Here is a 24,412-nt window from a genome sequence, read left to right as displayed (position 1 = left end):
ACCAAACCTCCCAAGAATCTCAAAGAGATACTCCCACTTCACCCGATCAAACACTTTTTTGGCATCCGTTGAAACAATCACCTCCGGCTCAGGCGCTGGAGAGAGAGAGAGGGGGGGGGGGGAATGGTGTTTAATAATCAACACATTGGCACACATATATTGACAAAACCCATCTGTTCTTTGCAAGGCATGGCTCCAACGAGAGTGCTAGCACTTTAACCAGCAATTGAGCATCAGCATTCAATGAGATAGACCGATACAATCCACATTCTGTAGGGTCATTGTCCGTCTTCAGAATCAGGGAAATAGAGGCCTGCGGCAATGCCTTAGGCAATAACTCCCGGGACAAAGAATCATTAAACATATCCACCATCATTGGGATCAACTACCCTGCATATTTCTTATGGAACTCGAAGGGGAATCTGGGCCCAGAGCTTTACCCGACTGCATTAAACCAATACACTTCATAATCTCCTCAGGGCTCAACGGGGATTCCAACTCTTCCCTTCTCTCCCCCTCCACTACAGGGAAGGATAACCCATCCAAAAACTGGGCGGACACTCCTCCAGGGGCTCCGATCTGTAAAGACTGCGATAAAAAGCTTCAAACGCATTAACCTTCGATGGGGCTGAAACCAAACTGCCATCCTTACCTGCACAATCTCCTGGGTGGCAGCCTGCCGCCTCAGCTGGTGCACAAAAAGGCTTTCTTCCAGTGTTCATGGAATGTCCCCCTCAAACGTCGCAGCTGGCTCACCGCTTTACCCATTGAGAGTAACTCAAATTGCGTCTGCAACTTTTTCCTACTCGCCAGCAATTCTACCAGCCTCTGCCGCTCCACCCTCCCAACCCATTCCTGGTGTGTCTTGTAGGAAATTATCTCCCTCCTGATGACCATCTTAAGAGCCTCCCACAACGTAGAAGTTGAGATAGACTCACATTTATTAAACGTAATATATCCTCCCCCCCAATCTGCTCCATAAAAGTCAATAATGCCTTTGCCACCCCAGGTGGAAGTCAGACTTAGGCCTAGATCAGTCCAACTGAGGGTCCAGAACACAATTTATGCCCCACCCCCAAAAAATTAGCTAGTGTGAGTCCAAGTCAGGAATAGAGACCAATAGCTTGTTAATAAAATCCCTATCGCCCCAATTTGGCTCATTCACATTCACTAGGACCACCAAAGTGCCCGACAAATGAAATGAAATGAAAATCGCTTATTGTCACAAGTAGGCTTCAAATGAAGTTACTGTGAAAAGCCCCTAGTCGCCACATTACGGCACCTGTTGGGGGAGGCTGGTACGGGAATTCAACCGTGCTGCTGGCCTGCCTCGGTCTGCTTTCAAAGCCAGCAATTTAGCCCTGTGCTAAAAAGACCACTGATAGTCACATGTTTACTGTTTGGGTCCGCCAAGATCTTAGCCACCGAAAAAGGAACACTTTTATTCATCAAAATTTCCACCCTCGGGCCTATTATCGAAACCAGAGTGGAATAACACCCCAAATCCAACTCCCACTCTTATACAACGTGGCACTGGCTTTGTTAAATGTGTCCGCTTTTTAGCCAGCTCCGCGTCCACATCCTGATAGAACCCGATAGCATAGCCCTCCCAATTGCAGTCCCATGATCCTTCATCCATCTCAGGACTCATTCCTTCTCCTGAAAACTATGGAACCTCACGGTGAGTGAAATGAAAATCGCTTATTGTCACGAGTAGGCTTCAATGAAGTTACTGTGAAAAGCCCCTAGTCGCCACATTCCGGCACCTGTCCAGGGAGGCTGGTACGGGAATCGAACCGTGCTGCTGGCCTGCTTTGGTCTGCTTTAAAAGCCAGCGATTTAGCCTGGTGAGCTAAACCAGCCCCTGGAATGCCCATTGTGGTTTGCTGCAACGTGGCATCTGCCCGGGTGATGTGTGGGCTTGATCCAGCTTGGGAGGGGACATAAAATCCACCCTCCCCCACCACCTTCAAGATATAGTCAGTCAGAATTGGGCCTTCTATTCCCTCCAGCAACCCCACGTTTCTAAGATTGTGTCTCCTGGAGTGATTCTCCAAATCATCCACCTTGGCCCTCAGTGCTTTATTAACACCGACCAACAGTGCCATCTCAGCTTCCAAGGAGACAATCTGATTGCTCTGCCTCGAGAGAGCTGTCTCCACATCCTGTATCTCCACACTATGTGCCTTTACCGTCTCATCAGTCTTCTGCAAAGCTGGCCATATGTTAGCTAGGGTCTCTTCTATTGACTTGTAGATGTCTTTGGAGACAGCCTCACCGCTGCTTCTGAAACTCTGTGTCCAACGTGTCTGTAAGCATCTCGACCGGCAATGGAGTGGCCAGAGTCACAGTAGCGGCCTCCGCCATTTTATCAATTGGAAAGCCTCAAGAAGCTTCCAAATCCATCAACAATTTTTTATTTGCAGGCTTCCTTGTCCTGGACTTTCTGGGCATTTCTCTTGTGTGGGAACCTTAACCCATGGAACTGGTGACGTTTTAGCTGAAAAGACCCAAAAAACTGGGTGAAAAGGGTTAACAATAAAGTACCATGGCGGGAGCCACCTCATGTGCAGTCGGGTACTCCTTAGCTGCCACCACCAGAAGTTCCAGTTTATATTGATTATATTTGCTGTTCCTCAGCTTTAAAAAAACAACAGCAGCAATGCTATTAATATAGGTTTAGAAATCTGCTGGTTATATAAAACAGTATAAACAGCCATATGGCCAACAACTGCTACAAACACCTCAAACATGAACTATCTTTAGATCCTTTGGAACTTGGCTTGCATTCAATTTGAAATAAAGAACCACTATACCTTTTGTAATTTTGCGGTTTTTTCATAGAAGCCTTCCAACTCCTGGCGAAGGCAACGGTTTTCTTCTGATAATATCTCCACCATCTGCTGAGCTCGTGTCACAATTGCAACTGCATCAACTGAAAGCTGCTGATTTGATACAGGAGGCGGCGGAGGCTGGGGCAGAACAGGATGCAACAGGGCAAGTTGCAACTGATTCTTTTCCAAGGAGCTCTGGGAAGACATGGGGCTGTGGTGATGTGACGGCAGTGGTTGGAAAAATGCCTGGCATTGCCTGGAAAAATCACAACAAAAATGGAAAATCAAAGCAACGCACATGATAAATATTTCAGAATTCTAGATATAATTTTAAAAAGTTAGTCTTAGGGCTTAGGTTAGTTGTACTACATAGCATGACAGCAAGACTAGACCCTAAGTTCTGGAAATCCTTCCATAAATATCTCCACCTTTCTCTCCTCTGTAAAAGCTATTGGTTTGATCAAGCTTTTAGTCACCTGCCCATTATCCCCTTATGTGGTTTGGTGTTGGGTTTTTGTCCAATAAAGCTTCTGCGAAGCACCTCAGGACCACAATATTGCAAGTCCACACAGCAGGCATGACTCCCTCCATAATCAGTTATCTGGTACAATCCACATGTTGAAAAAGGTTGTGCGATCGAACCGATGTTCAATACAGGTTTAATTTATCTTTTCTTCAGTTCCATCCCTCTGGGAATACATCTTACTGCTTGGATTGCTTTTATGACCTTTATAACCTGTATCACTACTTTTTGTCACTTGTGTATCTGTATTCAAAATTTCTTTATTCCTTTATCCTATATACATTTTTATTTTCCAAGTAATAAGGGGCTGGTTTAGCATAGTGGGCTAAACAGCTGGTTTGTGACGAAGAACAACGCCAGCAGCGCAGGTTCAATTCCGTACCAGCCTCCCCGAGCAGGCGCCGGAATGTGGTGACTAGGGGCTTTCACAGTAACTTCATTTGAAGCCTATTTGTGACAAATAAGCAATTATTATTATTATTATGGGGCCTTTATTGCCAAATAGTAATACTTTTGATTTATGTTGAAATTAATTTGCTCATTCTGCAAGTTTATAATAATAATAATCTTCATTATTGTCACAAGTAGGCTTACATTAACACTGCAATGAAGTTACTGTGAAAATCCCCTGGTCACCACACTATGGCGCCTGTTCAGATGCACTGAGGGAGAATTCAGAACATCCCAAACACCTAACAAGCACGTCTTTCGGGACTTGTGGTAGGAAACCGGAGCGCACGGTGGAAACCCACGCAGACATGAGGAGAATGTGCAGAGTCCGCACAGCCAGTGATCCAAGCTGGGAATTGAACCCTGGTCCCTGGTGCTGTGAAGCAACAGTACTAACCACTGTGCTACCGTGCTACCCTATTAATATCATCTTGTAACTTGTAATCCTCCTCAGTATTGACCATCTCTGACAGCAAATTTAAATCAGTAATATCTATTGTGAGCAGTGGTCCAAGCACGATCCCACTTTTGATTTCTGTCACTTCAAGTAGCTAACCTTTACCCCTAATCTCTGCTTTGCCTTGCAGCCAGCGAGTTATCCATTCTACTACTCATTCACCAATTCCACAAGCTCTGGTCTTTTCATTAATTGATTATATGACACCTTATCAAAGACCGTTTGGAAATCTAGATAAATTGCAACTAGATTTTCAGTTACCTCTTCAAAGAATTCAGGTTGGTCATGCAACACTCTGCTTTTTGATATCAATGCTAATTATTCATTATTATATCTATGATTTCCAGATTATTTTTCTATTCTCTCCTTTAATAGGGATTGCATTATTTTTCCTACTACCAATGTTAAACCGACTGGTTGATCGTTGTCTGGACAGGTTGTAACTCCTTCTTAAATGTCAGTATATAATCAGTAATCTGGCACTGCACATTTACACAGATTATTAAATATATGTATCAATGCTTCTACTATCCCCTAGATTCTTTCAAAATTTGCAGTTATAATCCAACTGGCCCAGGCCTTTTATCCTGGGGTTTGATCGTTTTCAAACTAATGGAGGCTTGCAAACCGTTTGCAGTCAAACTAGTATTGTGGAGTGGGAAAATCTGAAGAACCATTGAAATGGCGTGCCAAATTTCCCCGTCCCATCTACAACAATGCTCACGGATGTCAGGGTTGAAAAATCCCACCCTTTGTTTCAACAGTAGTTCCAAATACAGGATTACATTCTTCTCTTTCACCAAAGATTGACCAGATTTAAAACAATCAGTCAATGTGTAAAAACAGGCCTGGGAAGAAAAAAATTTTTTGTCAAGCAGTCTGGCGTTATGACATGTTTACAGTTACAGAATATGACAGCCTATTTGGGAACGGTTTCCTCCCAAGCAGAAAATACAGGTTTACATCTGATGGGCTCAGTATTATTCAAGGAATAAAGAATTCCCTTGAAGTCTGCCCGTTATAATTTCTGCATATAGAACATAGAAAAATACAGCTCAGAACAGGCCCTTCGGCCCAAGGAATAAAGAATTCCCTTGAAGTCTGCCCGTTATAATTTCAGCATATAGAACATAGAAAAATACAGCTCCGAACAGGCCCTTCGGCCCACGATGTAGTGCCGAACCTTGTCCCAGATTACATAGATCATAGAATTTACAGTGCAGAAGGAGGCCATTCGGCCCATCGAGTCTGCACCGGCTCTTGGAAAGAGCACCCTACCCAAGGTCAACACCTCCACCCTATCCCCATAACCCAGTAACCCCACCCAACACTAAGGGCAATTTTGGATACTAAGGGCAATTTATCATGGCCAATCTACCTAACCTGCACATCCCTGGACCGTGGGAGGAAACCGGAGCACCCGGAGGAAACCCACGCACACACGGGGAGGACGTGCAGACTCTGCACAGACAGTGACCCAAGCCGGAACCAAACCTGGGACCCAGGAGCTGTGAAGCAATTGTGCTATCCACAGTGCTACCGTGCTGCCCTTAAGAACAAATTAATCTACACTCCATCACTCTACCGTAATCCATGTACCTATCCAATAGCCGCTTGAAGGTTCCTAATGTCTCCGACTCAACTACTTCCACAGGCAGTGCATTCCATGCCCCCACTACTCTCTGGGTAAAGAACCTACCTCTGACATCCCTCCTATATCTTCCACCATTCACCTTAAATTTATGTCCCCTTGTAATGGTTTCTTCCACCCAGTGAAAAAGTCTCTGACTGTCTACTCTATCTATTCCCCTGATCATCTTATAAACCTCTATCACGTCGCCCCTCACCCTTCTCCGTTCTAATGAGAAAAGGCCTAGCACCCTCAACCTTTCCTCGTAAGACCTACTCTCCATTCCAGGCAACATCCTGGTAAATCTCCTTTGTACTTTTTCCAAAGCTTCCACATCCTTCCTAAAATGAGGCAACCAGAACTGCACAGAGTACTCCAAATATGGCCTTACCAAGGTTTTGTACAGCTGCATCATCACTTCACGGCTCTTAAATTCAATCCCTCTGCTAATGAACGCTAGCACACATAGGCCTTCTTCACAGCTCTATCCACTTGAGTGGCAACTTTCAAAGATCTATGAACATAGACCCCAAGATCTCTCTGCTCCTCCACATCGCCAAGAACCCTACTGTTAACCCTGTATTCCGCATTCATATTTGTCCTTCCAAAATGGACAACCTCACACTGTTCAGGGTTAAACTCCATCTGCCACTTCTCAGCCCAGCTCTGCATCCGATCTATGTCTCTTTGCAGCCGACAACAGCCCACCTCACTATCCACAACTCCATCAATCTTCGTATCGTCTGCAAATTTACTGACCCACCCTTCAATTCCCTCATCCAAGTCATTAATGAAAATCACAAACAGCAGAGGACCCAGAACTGATCCCTGCGGTAACGCCAGTGGTAACTGGGCTCCAGGCTGAATATTTGCCATCCACCACCATTCTCTGACTTCTATCAGTTAGCCAGTTCATTATCCAACTGGCCAAATTTCCCACTATCCCATGCCTCCTTACTTTCTGCATATGTCAAAGAAATCAGCCTCCTAAAAACTAACCTTGCTGCATGACAAAGTCCTTGTTTAGGTTTCATTGCAGGATTTTAATTGCTCCTTCCTCGAGTCTGGAGGTCTGAATTTTAACCGTCGGGCACGCCCACTCAGCGGGCCAGGAAGCGGGCACAAAACGCATGCCCAACAACAGTAGGCCCCTAAGCATAATTTCATGCTGGCCAATTAACAGCCAGCCAGCATGAAACATGTGCTGCAAATGGCTGTGCGTTGCCAGGGAGAGCAGGTGCCGAGCAAAGGTAGGGTGCAGGCTAGCGTTTCCAATGTGCTGCCTCAGGAGAACAGCTACTGCGGAGCTGTCTCAGGGGGCTACTGACCAAATAAAAACAAATATCGATGGATAAAGCTATGCTAAGAGTGTCTAGGCAGCACAAGCATACACAGACCTCAGTCCCCAGGCACATTTGTTAATTTTATTTGAGCCCTGCCCTTTTATCCCTTCCTGAGTGGAGGTTTCAGCTAAAACATAACGGCTGCCTCGCCAATCAGCCCTCCCGCCAAAAGTAAAATTCCAGTCAATTGGTGTTTAAATCATTTAAACTGTCTTGCCGATTGTCGGTGGGTGTTCTAACTCTCTTGCAAGCCTATTGGCAGGAATATTGAACAAGTGCACAATGACGTCAGGATGTGCACCCAACGTCCTGCACAATTTCACGCACTTCTAGGTTGGGCACGCCCCTGAACTTCGGATGCAAAAGTCTGGTCTAAGGTTTTACAGTGGCATGTCCTTTGGATGTTAGGCTGTTGAGGGTTTGGACAGTTAACATTTTCTTCATCTACAGAATTATTGCTGATGTATTCTTTTAACTTGCCTAACAGCTGTTCTGAAACATTTTCATTCATGCTGAGTGAATCTTTTTCTGCACAAAGAATAGCTTTCGGATAATATGTTGTATTAAATAATTGCCCCCGCCATTTGAGACACTGATCCAATTACATAATTTTGTCCACCCTCATCTTTCCAGGCAGGGCAACAGTTGTTGGGCTCCCCTTACTTCATCAACCTTTCCCCCCCCCACCTCCCAACATTCCCATCAACCCCTCCCCAACCTTCTATCCCCCCTGCCAAGCTTAATCAACCTTCCCCTCCACCCCCCTGCTCATCCAGCCTTGGTGTGCTCCACATACCTTTGCATGCACCAGACATCAGCCACCAAATGTACTCATCAACAGATGTGCCTGTTAAACTGGCCAATCAAACGGATGGACAGACAAAAATTTAATAATGATTAGCAATTTCTCCTCTTTAATTTAAATGCAGCTCCTGATGTTCATCTGATCTGCCTTCCTGGTAAATACTGAAATAAAGTCATTATTTAATATTTCTGTAATTTCACTATTGCTGCCTGTAATTTCATTCTCTTCACTCATTTATGGCCCTATTCCCATCCCAAACTGTCTTTATACTTTGCTGTTTTGTTTCATGTTTCTTGGCTAACTCTTGGTTCACACATTAATGCACTGCATCTCCACTGTCATACCAGTACAAGTTGTGTAATGCAGTCAGTTCCTGCCGAATGGTGATATTTAACAGATGCAAGCACACATGCACTGAATTGTAATTTATCTGGACAGCTCATGGCATGCAACTCAAGTCCGCTGGCTTGCCATCACTTCAAAGGGTGATGGAAAACCCCAAAAAATACAGAACCTGGAATATTCAGAATTTTTAAATTTATTTTTTCCATTCTCCTGAGGAGGCGGGGTCAATTACTGCAGCACGTAAAAACTATTTTGCAGCGAGAGTGTTGACAGATCCACTGCAAGACATTACAGTGCGGTTCTTGAAAACTCCTGGTATTATAAATATTGTTCAAGTACACTTAAAACACAAGAAAAGGCAACTTGAGAAAAGGCCAGGTCAACCCTACAATTTAGAACTTTCAACTGAGCATTTAACCACGTGTTAAACACCACTCATATCTGGCATCTCTGCTGGCAAATGATTCCATGTATTTATCATCGTTTGCATGAGGTTTCCTTGGGATTTTTCCTGAATTTACTTTTGCTGGTTTAGGTGGTGTTACCATTTCTATCTCAACGTCATACAAAAGAGAGAATGAAGTATTTGTAGGCATAAATATCTGCTGTCACAATGCTATGCCCCATTATTTTTGAAGACACAATTCTTGAAAATGTGACTGACAATTCTGCAATCTGTTTTGAGACATAACTTACTACTTCAAAATGCAAGGTCACCTTCAAGGTGAAGGTGAAAAAGCAAACAAGACAGTCTCAGGGCAGTGTGAAGAGAGGAACATATCCTGTAATTTGGAGATCCAGCAACACTCATGACTGTCCTGCTGGATATTGAAACAGTGACTGACACAGGCTGACCCACCCACATCCCCCTGGAAATACACAGTGGGCAAAGTAGAACCAGCCAGACTGCAGCAACGGAAGAGGCTTTCAAAGGACCTCAGCAGAAAAGTCAACTGAAAGCTCTCTCTCCTCCTCTTCTTAAATTAAGGTAGCTGGTTCAGAAGCCAATGTTACTAGAAATTTATCAACAAACCAAGATCTTGTAATAATTACATCTTCTACATGTGACCTCATCCACAAAATCAGCTAAACAAATGGGACACAACCGTATATTTCCTTTCGCCTTATTTAGTGGACTCTAATTTCCCTTCTCCCGTGTGTGTGTGTGTGTGTGTGTAGGTGCCTGAATGACTGGAGGTATAATGGTTAATGAGAAGTAAAGCAGCAGTTTAGCACGTGAGGAGGTGGGTTCAACTACATGGAAAATTATGAAAAAAAAGAAGAATTCAGGATGTTATTAATGGAATTATTAGGATTCAAAAAGAAGGTACAAAAACTAGCAAAAGAGCACTTTAACTGAATGCTCATAGCATTTGAAACAAGGTAAATGAGTTGATGGCACAAATTATCGCGAATGAGTGTGATTTAGTGGCCATTAGAGACATTAGTTGCAGGGTGGTCACAACTGGAAGTTAAATATCCAGGATTATCAGGCTGTTCGGAAGGACAGACAGGAAGGTAAGGGAGGTGGTGTAGCTCTGATATTTAAGGATGACATCAGGACAGTAGTGAGAGATGATATAGGTTCTATGGAGAAAAAGATTGAATCCACTTGGGTAGAAATTAGAAATAGCAAGGAGAAAAGGTCACTGATAGGTGTAGTCTATATGCCACCAAATAATATGATGGGGCGGGCAATAAACAACAAAATAACTAATAAATATTAAAATGGAACGGCAATTATGGGGGATTTTAATCCATTTGTCAATGAGTCAAACCAGATTGTTCAAGGTAGCCTTGAGGAGGAGTTCATAGGATGCATCTGCAATAGTTCCCTCGAACTGTATGTAATGAAACCTAAGAGGGAGCAAGCTATCCTAAATCTGGCCCTGTGTAATGAGACAGGAATAATTAATGATATCATAGTTAGGGATCCTCTCGGAAGGAGCAATCACAGTATGGTTGAATTTAAAATACAGATGGAGGGTGAGAAGGTAAATCCAATACCAGTGCCTTCTGCTTAAACAAAGGAGACTACAATGGGATGAGGGAGGAATTGGCTAAGGTAGACTGGGAGCAAAGACTTTATGGTGGGACAATTGAGGAACAGTGGAGGACTTTCGAAGCGATTTTTCATAGTGCTCAGAAAAAGTATGTACCAGTGAAAAGGAAGGACTTTAGGATAAGTGATAATCAGCCATGGATATCTAAAGAAATAAAGAACAGTATCAAATTGAAAAAAGCTATGAAAGAAAATAAAATAGATTATGAGATTAAACTAGCTCAGAATATAGAAACAGAAAGCAAAGGTTTCTACAAATATATAAAATGAAAAAAGAGTGGCTAAGGTAAACATTGGTCCCAAATGGGAAATGTGGAAATGGCCGAGGCATTGAACAGGCATTTTGTGTCAATCTTCACAGTGGAAGATACAAATAACATGCCAATAATTGATGCCAAGTAGGCTATGGCAGGTGAGGATCTAGAAATGATCATTATCACTAAAGACGTAGTGTTGGGCAAGCTAATGGGGCTAAAGGTAGACAAGTCTCCTGGCCCTGATGGAATGCATCCCAGGGTAATAAAAGAGATGGCAGAGGAAATAACAAATGCTATTGTGGTAATTTACCAAAATTCGCTGGACTCTGGGATGGTTCAGCAGATTAGAAAACATTAGAAAAAAGGAGATTGACAAAAAGCGGGTAACTATAGGCTGGTTAGGTTAATTTCTGTAGTGGGGAAAATGATTGAATCTGTCATCAAGTAAGAAATAGTGAGACATCTGGATAGAAATCGTCCCATTGTGCAGACGCAGCATGGGTTCATGAAAGGCAGATCATGTTCAACTAATTACTGGAATTCTTTGATGACATTACGAGCATGGTGGACATTGGGGAACCGGTGGATGTGGTATATTCAGAAGGCATTCGACAAGGTGCCACACAAATGGCTGCTGCATAAAATAAAGGTGCACGGTGTTCCGGGTAATGTATTAGCATGGATAGAGGATACCTTAACTAACAGAAAGCAAAGAGTGGGGATAAATGGGTGTTTTTCTGGCTGGTGATCAGTGGCTAATGGTATGCCTCAGCGATCAATGTTGGGGCTGGGACTGCAATTGCTTACAATTTACACAAATGATTTGGAGTTGGGGACCAAGTGTAATGTGTCAAAGTTTGCAGATGACACTAAGATGAGTGGTAGAGCAAAGTGTGCAGAGGACACTGAAAGTCTGCAGAGGGATATAAATATTAAGTGTATAAGGGTCTGGCAGATGGAGTACAATGTTGGTAAATGTGAGGTCATCCATTTTGGTAGGAACAACAGCAAAATTATTTAAATTGGAAAGATTGCTGCATGCACAGAGAGACCTGGGTATCCTTGTGCATGAATTGCAAAATGTTGGTTTGCAGGTGCAGCAGGTAATGGAGAAGCAAATGGAATTTTGTCCTTCATTGCTGAGGGATGGAGCTTAAAAGCAGGGAGGTTATGTTGCAGCTGTATAGGGCATAGGATGCTGGTGAAGCCACACCTGGAATACTGTGTACAGTTTTGGTCTCCTTACTTTAGAACGGTTGTGCTGGCACTGGAGGGGTGCAGAGGAGATTCACGAGATTGATTCCGGAGTTGAGAGGATTGGCTTACGAGGACAGACTGAGTAGACTGGGACTATACATATTGGAATTTTGAAGAATGAGGGTTTTTTTTATAGAAACATACAAAATTATGAAGGGAATAGATAAGATAGAAACAGGGAGGTTGTTTCCACTGGCAGGTGAAACTAGAACTAGGGGACATAGCCTCAAAATAAGGAGCAGATTTAGCTCAGAGTTGAGGAGGAACTTCTTCATCCAAAGGGTTGTGAATCTATGAAATTCCCTGCCTAGTGAAGCTATTGAGGCTACCTCGTTGAATGTTTTTACGGCAAAGATTAATACGTTTTTGAACAGTAAAGTATTTAAGGGTTGTGGTGAGTGGGCGGTAAATGGAACTGAGTCTACAAAAAAGATCAGCCACTATCTTATTGAATGGCAGAGCAGGCTCGACGGGCCAGATGGCCTACTCCTGCCCCTAGTTTGTATGTTCTTATGACTGCATTAGGCCGAACGTTTGATGTTGTGTTCCATTGTTTTTTGTTGGGTTTAATGCCTAATAAATTTGCTCTTTCATTAACTCAAGAAAACCATATTCGATTGGTTCTTTATTGTTCACTGGGTAAATAGCTAAATATATTTGGAAAAGGATATTCTCATGAAAAATAACCTTAAACCTTTGTTGTGTTCAACCGAAGAGGCTGAATAGAGGGGAGCCAATTCACCCCTTCTCACCGAGTCATAACACTGCTTATGGGTTCCCTTAGTTTGTTTTACAAGTAATTTCACAAGTTGTTTCTTGAAGCTAAAAATTGTTTTATTTAAAGATTAATTTATCTTTTTCTCCTTACTTCTTATTCAGTATACATCTCTCTTCCTTTCCGTTGATAACATGGTGACCATATAATTAAACTGTTCTGCTTATGGGAGACTGTTTTAAAAAATAAAAATTTATTTAATTCAGGGCAAGAATTTTTATTTGCATGTTGGGGCTATCCGCTCCGGCGCGGGGCTGGCCCCCATAGGTGGGGAGAATTCCCCACCTTTGGGGAGGCGCGACCCCTGAGTGGTTGGCGCTACTCCCCTACGCCGGCACCCTCCGTCACGCCGGGTAGGGGAGAATGCCGCCCCATATTTTACAATTTCTTATTTTGCTTCCATACAGTGTAAACGACTAGAAAGATTTACATTCTATTTCAGTGTCATATGATTCGGAGCACTAAATAATGTTGAGCTATCAGGAACGTAGAAAGGAATTTGCCAAAGAACTACTCAAACCGTTTGCATGTTTGTACAAATCATGCCGAGGAATGACGTCTTGAGAACAGAACATTTTCCATTTCTTCAGGACAGTGTTTAGAATGTCCAGACCAGAAAATCATGGCCATATGCCATTTGAAAACAGAACTTGTAACACTTCAATCCCAGCATCAGGAGGTGTTCTGACTGGCTATTGTCATTCTGGACACAGTCACAAAATATTCCAAAGCATTTGACAGCAAGAATAACGCATTTAGTGCTTAAATTAGGGATTTGTCTTTCAAACATTGAGAGCTCATGTTCACTGGTATCAGAATAATAAATAAAAAATATTACAGATCTTAGTTCTATCTTCATGAACTGACATGCATCCTATGCTGTTTTACCGTGAGTCTTCACAGCAGTGACTAGATTTATATAGTTTGCTGGTACTACTTTGTTTGGGTTGAGTTGTCCTCTAATCTCCATACGTTATTATTTGAGCAATCATGCCTTTTGTGGTGATGCCACTGCAGCAATGGGCATTCCAGGGCTCTGGCCACAATTATGTTGTGGTTAAATTATGCTGAGCATCAGAAATTATATAGATACAAGCAGGCTATCTGTGGGCACAGAATTAACTTGACTCAACTAAGCTCGCGATGTGGCCAATACGATTAACAATTCCTTTACTGAATAATCAGAAAATTGTCTGACTGAGAAAGGGTCTGGCTGCAATTGTAGCAATTGGTATAATGTGAAGTTATTGATTCCCAATGAGATACAAGCATTTCTCTGCTATAAGAAGGTAGAGAGCAACATTATCCAGCCAGGGTAAAGATGAAATGAAATGAAATGAAAATTGCTTGTCATAAATAGGCTTCAAATGAAGTTACTGTGAAAAGCCCTGAGTCGCCACATTCCGGCACCTGTTCGGGAAGGCTGGAACGGGAATTGAACCGTGCTGCTGGCCTGCCTTGGTCTGCTTTGAAAGCCAGCTATTTAGCCCTGGGCTAAACCAGCATAAAAGTTGACTGGGTTAGCATGCGTGGTGAGTAGACTGGACAAAGTGAAAGAATGGGCTTTGTCAGCTGACAATCCAATTCTTATTTTACAATTTCTTATTTTGCTTCCATACAGTGTAAACGACTAGAAATATTTACATTCTATTTCAGTGTCATATGATTCGGAGCACTAAATAATTAAATAGTGCCAATGACTGAAAAATCAGACATTAATGATCTTAAAACTAATTCACAATAATTTCCTTTTGGCTAGTAGTGCACAAAATCTGTTGCTGTTGCATTTAGAGAGAGAGAAAAAAAAATCACATTTAAAATAATGTCCTTCTTTGATATTCTTATCACAATGTTTTCCAACATTATCACCACCAGTGACAGTTCTGTAACCATTCTAATGTTATACAAGGGTAAATTTAATAAACATAACTTCAGTAGGGAACTATGCTTGAAAGGAATTTGAGTGAAAGAATTGGCACACCAATGTTGCAATGCTATCTTTGATCCATGCTACTTTCAAGCACAGTATCAGAGAGGAATTCAGAATCAGTGGATCTGCACGTGGTTTGAAATGTTTCTCTTCAGATTCAGCACAATAGTGGAAGGGTAAGGTCTATAAATGCATGCCGGCAATTTAATTGAATAGATGCATAAGGAGCACAGTCCTGAAATGTGCTCATGGTGGGCAAGGCCAGCATCAATATTTCACACATCCATGATCATGCATTTCCATTATCCTAGTTCGAGCATAGCAAAATAATTCCAGGGTACAAGCATTTATACACAGTACAACATATCTAATTTATTATTTATCAATTCCTTCTCATTAGTACTTTGGATTGAAAAAAGGAATGTATTTTTACCTGCTGGGCCCATATTCTGGTGGCGACTGATACCTTAGGATTGTTGCTTCTTGTCTGATTGCCAGAGTTCCAGGGTATGGCTTAAATTCCTGAGGATTTGCTGAGTGTGAATCATTGTAAAAATGCCCAAACTCATGAAGTTGATTAAGTGTTGGCAACATTTGTTTAGTTTGAAAAGGGTATTCTGGGGGAGGACCTCTTGGGTCCACTCCCTTTGTTGGGGTTTGAGCAGATGTTTGTCCCCCATTCTTGAAGGCTTTGTTGGTTTGTTGGGGAGGGAGATTGTTGTTTGAGGCAGGAGAATGTGACTTTACCCCATTCCTTTCCAGAGAAAGCTGCATGAGACGCTCACTTAGCGAACGGACGTGACCTTGTTTAAGTTCTTTTAGTGCCTCATCTTTGTGTACCTGCCCAGAGCTTACTCGGTTAACTGTAGATCTCCCCTCCGTTCTTGCTTTTTGATTAGTGGCCCCTGCAACATAGAAAGCAGGGCCAACAGATGCTTGTTGCTGCTCTCTGAAGAACTGAGACTGGGCTTTGGCTTCCTCATAGGTCGGCAGTTCTTCAATATTCTGCTGAGCGAGAGTGACCCGTGCCTGCTTCTCCATCACACTGTTGTCCACCTGATGCTCTTGCCCTTGAGGTTCTTGGCGTGCTGACTGATGGACCATTTGTGGATCTTCCTGCGTGAGGTTCTCTGTGGAAGAGTGTGTGCTCCCAGTGCTGTTGGTTGGCCCTGTGCTCCCTGTGGCTTGCTGCTGTATTGCCAGCAAGTTCATGTTCTCATTTGGATTTCCATATCTTAAATGCTCCTGGATTAAGCGCTGCAAAACTGTTCCTGTTGCTACTTCCTCTGAACCTCTCATTTCAAATTTTGGATTCCCAATGAGGTTCTGAGGAGGATGGTTGAAAAGTAACTCTTCACCTAGAAAACAACAAATTTGTTAAGGTTAAGTATTGTTTAACTTCATTATTAGCATTTAGTTAAATGCAAAACTTTGACTTAGATGTCTACATGCCTGGGAAAAATGTTATTTAGTAGCTAAATATAGAGGCACACTACATCAAGATCTTTTTTTAAATTTTTGTACAATTTACCTTACAGCTGTTTTAAAATGTAGCGCTAAAGAAAGCAAAAATTTGCAAAGTATTAACCTTGGCTTAATGGCAGAGTTCTTGCTATGGTTATGGGTTCCAGAGCCCCAAGCACAAAATCTAGGCTGATACTGCAGTGCAACGCTCTCTCTCATCACCACATTGTCAGTGATGTTGTCTGCCCACACCACTGTCTGAAGCTGGGAAGTACATAGAACATAGAACAGTACAGCACAGAACAGGCCCTTCGGCCCTCGATGTTGTGCCGAGCCATGATCACCCTACTCAAACCCACGTATCCACCCTATACCCGTAACCCAACAACCCCCCCCTTAACCTTACTTTTTAGGACACTACGGGCAATTTAGCATGGCCAATCCACCTAACCCGCACATCTTTGGACTGTGGGAGGAAACCGGAGCACCCGGAGGAAACCCACGCACACATGGGGAGGACGTGCAGACTCCCCACAGACAGTGACCCAGCCGGGAATCGAACCTGGGACCCTGGAGCTGTGAAGCATTTATGCTAACCACCATGCTACCGTGCTGCATGGGACTTTAGTAGATGTGTCCTGCCCACCATTTTTCTCTTAATTGACATCACCTAAACAGACTGGTTATTGATCTCACTGCTGTTTGTGGAACTTTGCTGTGCACACATTAGCCATTGTAATTCCCTGTGTTACCAACGTAACCTGCATTTCAAACTGTACTTCATTGACTGTGAATTGCTTTCATTCAGGAAAAGTGCCATAAAAATGCAAGTTCTTCCCTTAGATGTCCAGAACAAATGCAGACCTGTTCTGTATTGTTTTCTTTGGAATTTAATGTTTTGTAAAGCACTGAAAAAGTTACTTCCAGTTCACAAGGACATTTTGCTGAGTTCTCGAATAAATACTTCATTATGAAAAGCAAAAGGGGACATTCAGATGAAGATAAACATGTGCCCATTCAATTACTTTGCATACATAAACTCAGAAGTGTAAAACAAAAACAATCACAGCCCTTATAGATTAGCAGTGGTTTAGTTTGGATTCTGTTTTATATTTTCATAGATAGAAACATTTTTTGCAGATCTCATCTGATAGTAGATAGAACACAATTTAAGTTTAACTCTTATGTTGAGTTCCAACAACATGAAAGGAAATCCAGCACTATATTGAAAAACTTTCTTATTGCTACTTTTTTTAATGGATTTTCTGCTGAACCAAAAAGAATGGCTGCTACAAGTCACACGACTGCAGGATTGGCCCTTTGTTCTAGCAGCTACCACCAGGAGTTACAAGCACAAGAGGGTTCCCCGCTCACTCAGTGGAATCTCGCACACCTCATTGTAATCAACCCCAACCAGAACTATCACAAATAAGAAAGATCAAAGTTTATTATACTGAAAGAGATGCTAATAACCGCCTGGTCTCTCTCCAAAGGAGGAACAATGGAATTCTGGCCAGAAGCACAGAAACAGATTATTAGGCTGCAATCAATTATTAATGAGACATACCACACAACCCAAGCCTCTGGCCATTTTGGACAGTCATAACATCATCGGTCTCGCATGTTGTCTGCTGTTTAACATCCAACCAGTGAACTCTCACAAGAAGCAGACCTCTAGGTAGAACAAAAGCCTGCTTCACTGGAAGACTCCCTACCATCCCCTGCAGACCTGACCCAGTCTCTGTGTACCTAATTCACTGCGGTATCAGCACCAACTATGAAGCAAACTCCACAAGTCCTATCTTCAGCCAGCTAAATTCGAACTCCGACATGAAATAATTCCTCCTTGGACTCTGAAAGATATGTGAACTAATATCCATTTCTATGGTTCTTGTACTGTTAGTATACATAGTTTTAAAACTCTTTCTTCTATCGCCCTTTGTGTGTGTGTGTGTAGTGGAATAGGAAGTTGTGAACACTCCTCCCCTGGGAATAAACTAACCTCTGCATTGCTAATAATGTGAGTTTGCTGTGCATTATTAGGAAATTGGATCTCACAAATGGGGGGGGGGGGGGGGGGGGGGGGGGGGGGGGGGTTTGGAAACAGTACGACATTCTTTAAATATAATTCAAAACACCTTCTGCTAATGGATAATTGTGGAGAGCAAGTAAGTACAGTTTGCCAGTCTCTTGCCTGTCCATAGCACTCACTATCAGTGAAGAGTTAAAATAATGGTACCTTCTTCAGTTGCATCAATTTTGTCTGTAGTTAATGGGAAATGCTTATGATATAATTCATGCTCTCCATATGATCCTTGTTCAAATAGATATTCACTTTGTTCTAATAGGCAGAATGGAAAACCTGGGTAACATTCATCTTGGCAATCTGAAAATCAGAAACAAAATGTTATGACGTAACAGTTTTAGTCTACATATCTACTGAGCTGCTGTTAGATATTTTTTAAAAGCCTTAAATCTAACATGCATCCATCAAACACCTAACATCACGGGCTGGATTCTCCATTTGGGAGACAAAGGGTGGGATTTACCGACCAACTTGCTGTGTGTTTATTGGCAGAGGAGGCGGCCTGCCAGCGGGATTTTCTAGTCTCGCCGTTGTCAATTTGATTTCCTGCTGATTGCACCCTTCGTTGTCACCCCGTGCACCGTCGGTGGGACAAGAATATCCCGCCACCATAAACAACCGGTAAATTCCGCCCCAAGTGTTGACGCCAGGACGGAATAGCAGTTCACCTTCCCATTGGGGCCGCTGTTTGTGGAACAATTCAAGACATGCTAATGGGTCAGCACTCTGCCCAAGTGAATCTAGAGCAATTCCCATCCTGCCAACGTCTGATTTGCTGGGGCCGGAATTGGTTCTGGAGACTTTGACAAGCTGGAGCTGCTTATAAGCACTCCACTCCCCACAAACTCTCCTTGTGGCAGGAGGTAGACTGTCACACATGTTGTAGCGCATCCGGTGGAGGTAGGGGCACCCGAGGAAATGGACAGTCAGAGGGCTGCCTGACCCCAGGAGACACCAGTAGCCTAGACAGATATCAGGCTTCTGGGAAATATGATCCCATCATTGGTGGAGCTGCAGACACAGAGCCAGGAGTTACAGGAGGGGGTGTCAGAAGTTTTCCAATGCCTGCAGATGCAGTTGGAGGAGTCCAACCTACTTCAGATGCAGGACATTGTGCTGACAATGCGTGGTACCAGGCCAACACTGAACGGGTGGCGTCCACACTGAAAGCCTTGGGGCAAGAAGTCGGAGTCATGGGTCAAAAGGTCCAAGGCTTGGGCACACAGTGCGGCCGATGGCCAAGGTTCAGGACAGGGAAGGCCCAATCACAGGCAGACATGTACTGGGCCCACATGGGCATCGCTGTGGCCCTCCAGGCCTTGGCCCATTCACAAAGGGCCATGGCTGAGGGTGTCAACAGCATTGGTCGGGCGCTGGCTCACCTGGGCCAGTCCCACGGGGTTGTGGCACAGTCCCAGGGGGACATAACTGAGGCAGTGAGGGACATGTCTCACACACTGAGACACAGCCCATTCAGTCTCACTACTCCATGGTTGAGGGCACGGAGGCCCTGGTTCAGACGAGGGTTCACCTCCATGAATGGCACGTCAGTTGACAGTAGAGCCTCCAGAGCTCACTCCAGCCTCACCTTTATCCCATGGAGCACCCCAGGGGTCATTAAGCACCACGAGGGAGTGAAGGAGCCCATGGCGATGCCTCCCACAGGGGAGGTGCTGGAACACCTTAGCATTTCTGAATCCCCCTCCACCAGGCACTGGTGCATCTCATGTGCAACAGGCAGAACAGGGTGACACCTTGCCACCTGTGACACCCGAAAGCAGGTTGGGCCCATCCAGGTCCAGATCTTCCACAGGCCTGCTGCCAAAGGCATCTCAGGTCAGCGGGCGAAATACACAGCAGGCCGGCTCCACGTCTGATGTGCTGTTTTGGGTCACACCTGGAAGGAGCTGTAGGCCACGTAAAATAAGAAAGCAGACGCCAGTTAAATTGACACGGGTGCAGCACATGGGTTAGAGGTAGGGCTCAGGGCACAACGATGTATGTAGTTACGCTGAAACACCTTTTTACCAACATTCCAACCTGCCACAATCCTGTCTGAAAGGGGTTACAGAGATAGGGTGGAGGTGTGGGCTTGGGTAAGGTGCTCTTTCCAAGGGCTGGTGCAGACTCGATGGGCTGAATGGCCTCCTTCTGCACTGTAAATTCTATGATTCTATGGGCTCGGCTAGAGGGTATGCCGGAGGTTAGTGCTGGGGGTGTGGGTGTTGGAGGATGGCATGGGGCAGGTCCGCCATGACACTTGAGGGGTCACCCTCAGAGGTGGCAGAAAATGGGGCCAGAAGGGCTGGTTTAGCTCACTGGGCTAGACAGCTGGTTTGTGATGTAGAACAAGGCCTACAGCGCGGGTTCAATTCCCGTACCAGCTTACCCGAAAAGGCGCCGGAATGTGGCGACTCGGGTAACTTCACAGTAACTTCATACTTGTGATAATAAAAGGTTATTATTATTATTAAGTGTGAGGGCACCTTGTAGGACAGCTCAGTGAGTGACCAGTCACCACTTACTACCTCCATAACATGCCCTGCCCCCACCCACCCCACAGGTATATGGGCCCATGAAATGGAATGGGCAGAACACATGCAGGGATCACCCGGGCAGGCAGTGTGATCCTGAAGCAGGGTGTGGTGAGGTGATGAAGTTATCCCATGTGCGGTGGCTCTAATTACACATTGGGCGGCCTGCCATGCCTGGTCCATCCCAATCTTTAATTTGCTTTATGTAAACATTTTCCATGTACCATTTTTAAAAATGTATTTTAGTTCATTGCTTTCTGTTCCCTGGTTGGGTGGCTGTGGAAAAGTGGTTGGCGACTTGGACTGCCTGATTACAACACTCTAGCTCCGCACCGGGAATTCCCAGTAAAGAGCACTGTAATAAGCTGCCGGATCCCTGCATGGCAAATGAAGGCAAATTCTTGCCGCAACCACAAATTCCAAGGTGCTGTGTTCGGAAAATTCCTAGTGCCAGGCAATCAGCAAGAGCTGCCTGGAATAGGCCCACCACTCAGGTTGTGAATATGGAGATACAAATCACAGAGGTAGCGACGTACAAGAAAATATCTAAGAGACAAACCCACACTAATCTACAGAATGTAGAGATAGTTTGGAGCTATTTGGAAAAGTGACAGACTGATGTGAGGAAATACAGCATGCATCTTATAATAAATTATTGCAGGATCACAGAATTGTTCCAGCACAGGAGGCCACTCAGCCCATCGCAACTGCAACAGTGGTCAGAAACCTAGCAAGTCCAATCAAACTGCTGTTCTGTATGTTTATTTGTTGTGAAATAAAATGGCTTCATGACTTATATCTGGTCTTGTCTTACCAAGTTTTTGCCTGGTTCACCTTCAAAAAGCAAATTGGAGATTTAAAAGTCAGAGCACAGGAAAGGCATAAATATCCAGATCAGATCACAACACAATACTATTCTACAGTTGGCTGCTGGGAAGCAGTAATATTTGCAAATGTATCCAAATGAAAAGAAGTAGATCATTCACTGACAATGTTAAAGCTCAGTAAGAAAGTGAAGCACAGAGACTTGCAACTAAAGAGGGTGAAAGTTTCAATTAGGGTGAGTGACGAAGGCAGGCAGGAAAATGAGGTTGAGTGTAACACCAGCAAGAAGAAATAGAACAAGAAATACAGATTGCAGGAAAAACAGAAACATTGTGAATCAGAGGCAAATGCGAAGGAGGAATAGCATCATTGTGTTTCGGAACTGGCAGGGAAATCAGTAACTAGCAGCCTGTCTACTTATTCACTGAACTTGGGGGCTCATCGTTTTATTAAATCAAATCTCATGACAACTTTCAAAAGAGATAAGTGACATTGATGGTTTTATCTGAACATTTGAATTACTAAGCATTCACAATAAATGGGACAAAAATAATTAGTCACTGGCAACATCAATAAGCAGAAAGTCAATTGATTTTTTTGTGTCATTACTCCTAATAGCAATGATGGTGATACTGTAAAGTATGCCACATTTGAGAATAATGATTTCATGTATGCAGTGTACGAGCAGAAACTTAAGAACCTACAGAAGGATCCTTTCAGTATTTATAGTGAGTTGGTTATCCAGCTTGAAGACATGTGGGAGATGTGGCTGAAAAACAAAAGTGTTAACAGATTGCGAAGGCCTTTAATGCTTAAGAAACAGATGTCTTGAAACGTATTTCATAACAGGAGTGTAAAAGTCTTGAGAAGCAAAATGTGTGTTGATCATTTTATGACCTCATAAGATACACTAAATTCAGGTTAAGTTATTGTGCAGATTCGGAGGCTCTCCCGTCCAAGATCCATTTTAACTTCACACTTTTGCTTCTCAGGATCCATCCATCATATGTTTAAATAGAGCATGTCATACATGTTCTGTATACATCTGTAACTCTGGGCTATTAAATTTTTACCCCAATATAAAGTGAAAATCTATCATGAGCTTATTATTGTGGAAGAGTCATAAGACTAACATCTGCCACAAAATTACAACCAACCTGGGTGCCTGCAATTAGCTCATTTGGAATTGTAACCACTGCATGTGTAATTTACAGGACATGTCTGGGAACTGGGAATACGAGAGCTGCCTTGATATTGAGGGGAGTTTTCAAATAGGTGTGTTTCTGGAAAAGTCTTCAACGTAACCGGCCACATTATCCATTTGAGAAGTCAGTTTTGTCTGCTGTAAATCAACCCCTCTTCCTGCTCCACTGCCTCTGCTAATAGTTTTTATCATGACTTGTCCCATTTTTCTATTTGCACAAAGCATTTCAAGAATAGGTTGATGATATGCTGTGCAAACATTAGTGTTTTGAGCACAGCACAATTTCAAGACTACAATAAGGTATGAACGTGGACTAACACAATGACATGAAAGCAATGATGTTTCTATACAGGTTGGCATTTGACATTTGGGGTTAATACTTCAGATGTATCAACTCCATTGCCTGTCAACGCCCATTCATCACTTTTGTCTGTTTGTCTTTTTCTATTTAAATAATCCTATTCATAACACTCAGATAAAATAATACATTTTCGCTTTGGCCAATTTGTCCTTCTGTATCATTATTTTCAGGTTCCTAAATACAATGTTTTTTCTTTTGGAAAACATATTTAATCCAAAATAAAGTGGCAACAACAACCAAACTAAAAAAGATGGCTGCTTGGACAGAATATTCAGATCTGATACAACTTTATCCATGTAAATTGTCAACATATTCCCACAATCAACTGCTGAAAGATGTCACTGGAAAACATAAAAGCAACCCATCACATCTGCATAATCTGCAATTTAAGCAAATATAGGTTGAAATCATCAATGCAAGACTTAAGAAGTCCAAATCTACTACATTGGGAGTACTGTTAATACTGAAGAAGAATGCAACGAAAAGACATTAATAAACTTGCAGAATGGGCACATAACTGGCAAATTAATTTTAATTTTGTTAGGAATAATAAGGAGTCATTTATTGCTGCAATAATGAGTCCAAATGGAATAAAAGAATGAGACATGTTGTCAAAGCTTTTCATCTTGCATTTATCAGGACAAACACAAAAATGGCAAATTTAATAAGGCAACTTGGGCTCGTCTTGCCAGAAGCTACATATATTCCATATGTAGGAAACTGTCCTCTGCAGGCAAACGGAAAAAGACCAGGCATTTTGTCTTTTTGAAGCAAATGAAAGCATGGAGGCAATAATTCCCTAGTACATTCTCCATGGCAATGCCTCGACCAACAAGAGTTGGCATGCCAACAAATCAGCACCCACCTCTCATACAGTATAAAGTGTCACTCCCTTTGAAATTTGGCGTTCTTATTGTCTGTTCCGATGAGTGCAAGATGAAAAACTTCAACAGTTTATGTCTTTTTCCAGCAATTCAGGAGTTAGAAGAACAAAGAAATCTAGGGATACTGATGTATAAATTGTTAAAAGTGGTGACATGAATTAATACGGCCAAATTAAAAAGAAACCACAGGTTAATTTCCAGGATAGAGTAGAAAGGCAGACAAGTCTGTCAAATGTGTACAGAACCTTGCTTGGATCACACTTAGGAGTACGGTGTACTGTTCTGGTTCCTGTATTATAAAATCAATATTTGAAATAAGTGCAAGAAAGATTCACAAGGATGATACGAGAACTGAGAGAATATACTTATCAGGAAAGTCTGAACAG

At 43.0% G+C, this 24,412-nt stretch overlaps 1 protein-coding gene across 4 annotated transcripts in view; it reads right to left on the bottom strand.

Annotated features, from left to right (window-relative positions):
- The window catches only part of amotl1 (angiomotin like 1), a 171,406-nt gene that overhangs the window by 85,484 nt on the left and 61,510 nt on the right, over positions 1-24,412 (bottom strand). For all 4 annotated transcript variants that reach the window (XM_038818152.1, XM_038818154.1, XM_038818153.1 and 1 more), the window contains 3 exons: positions 18,372-18,518; positions 15,102-16,026; positions 2,817-3,090 (listed from right to left, as the gene is read on the bottom strand). In XM_038818152.1, coding sequence (XP_038674080.1) covers positions 2,817-3,090; positions 15,102-16,026; positions 18,372-18,518 — 1,346 coding nt within the window. The remainder of the gene's footprint in view (positions 1-2,816; positions 3,091-15,101; positions 16,027-18,371; positions 18,519-24,412) is intronic.

The sequence above is a fragment of the Scyliorhinus canicula genome, chromosome 14 (genome assembly GCF_902713615.1).
Source record: "Scyliorhinus canicula chromosome 14, sScyCan1.1, whole genome shotgun sequence".
Taxonomy (NCBI): domain Eukaryota; kingdom Metazoa; phylum Chordata; class Chondrichthyes; order Carcharhiniformes; family Scyliorhinidae; genus Scyliorhinus; species Scyliorhinus canicula.
This window is presented reverse-complemented; position numbering and strand designations above follow the sequence as displayed.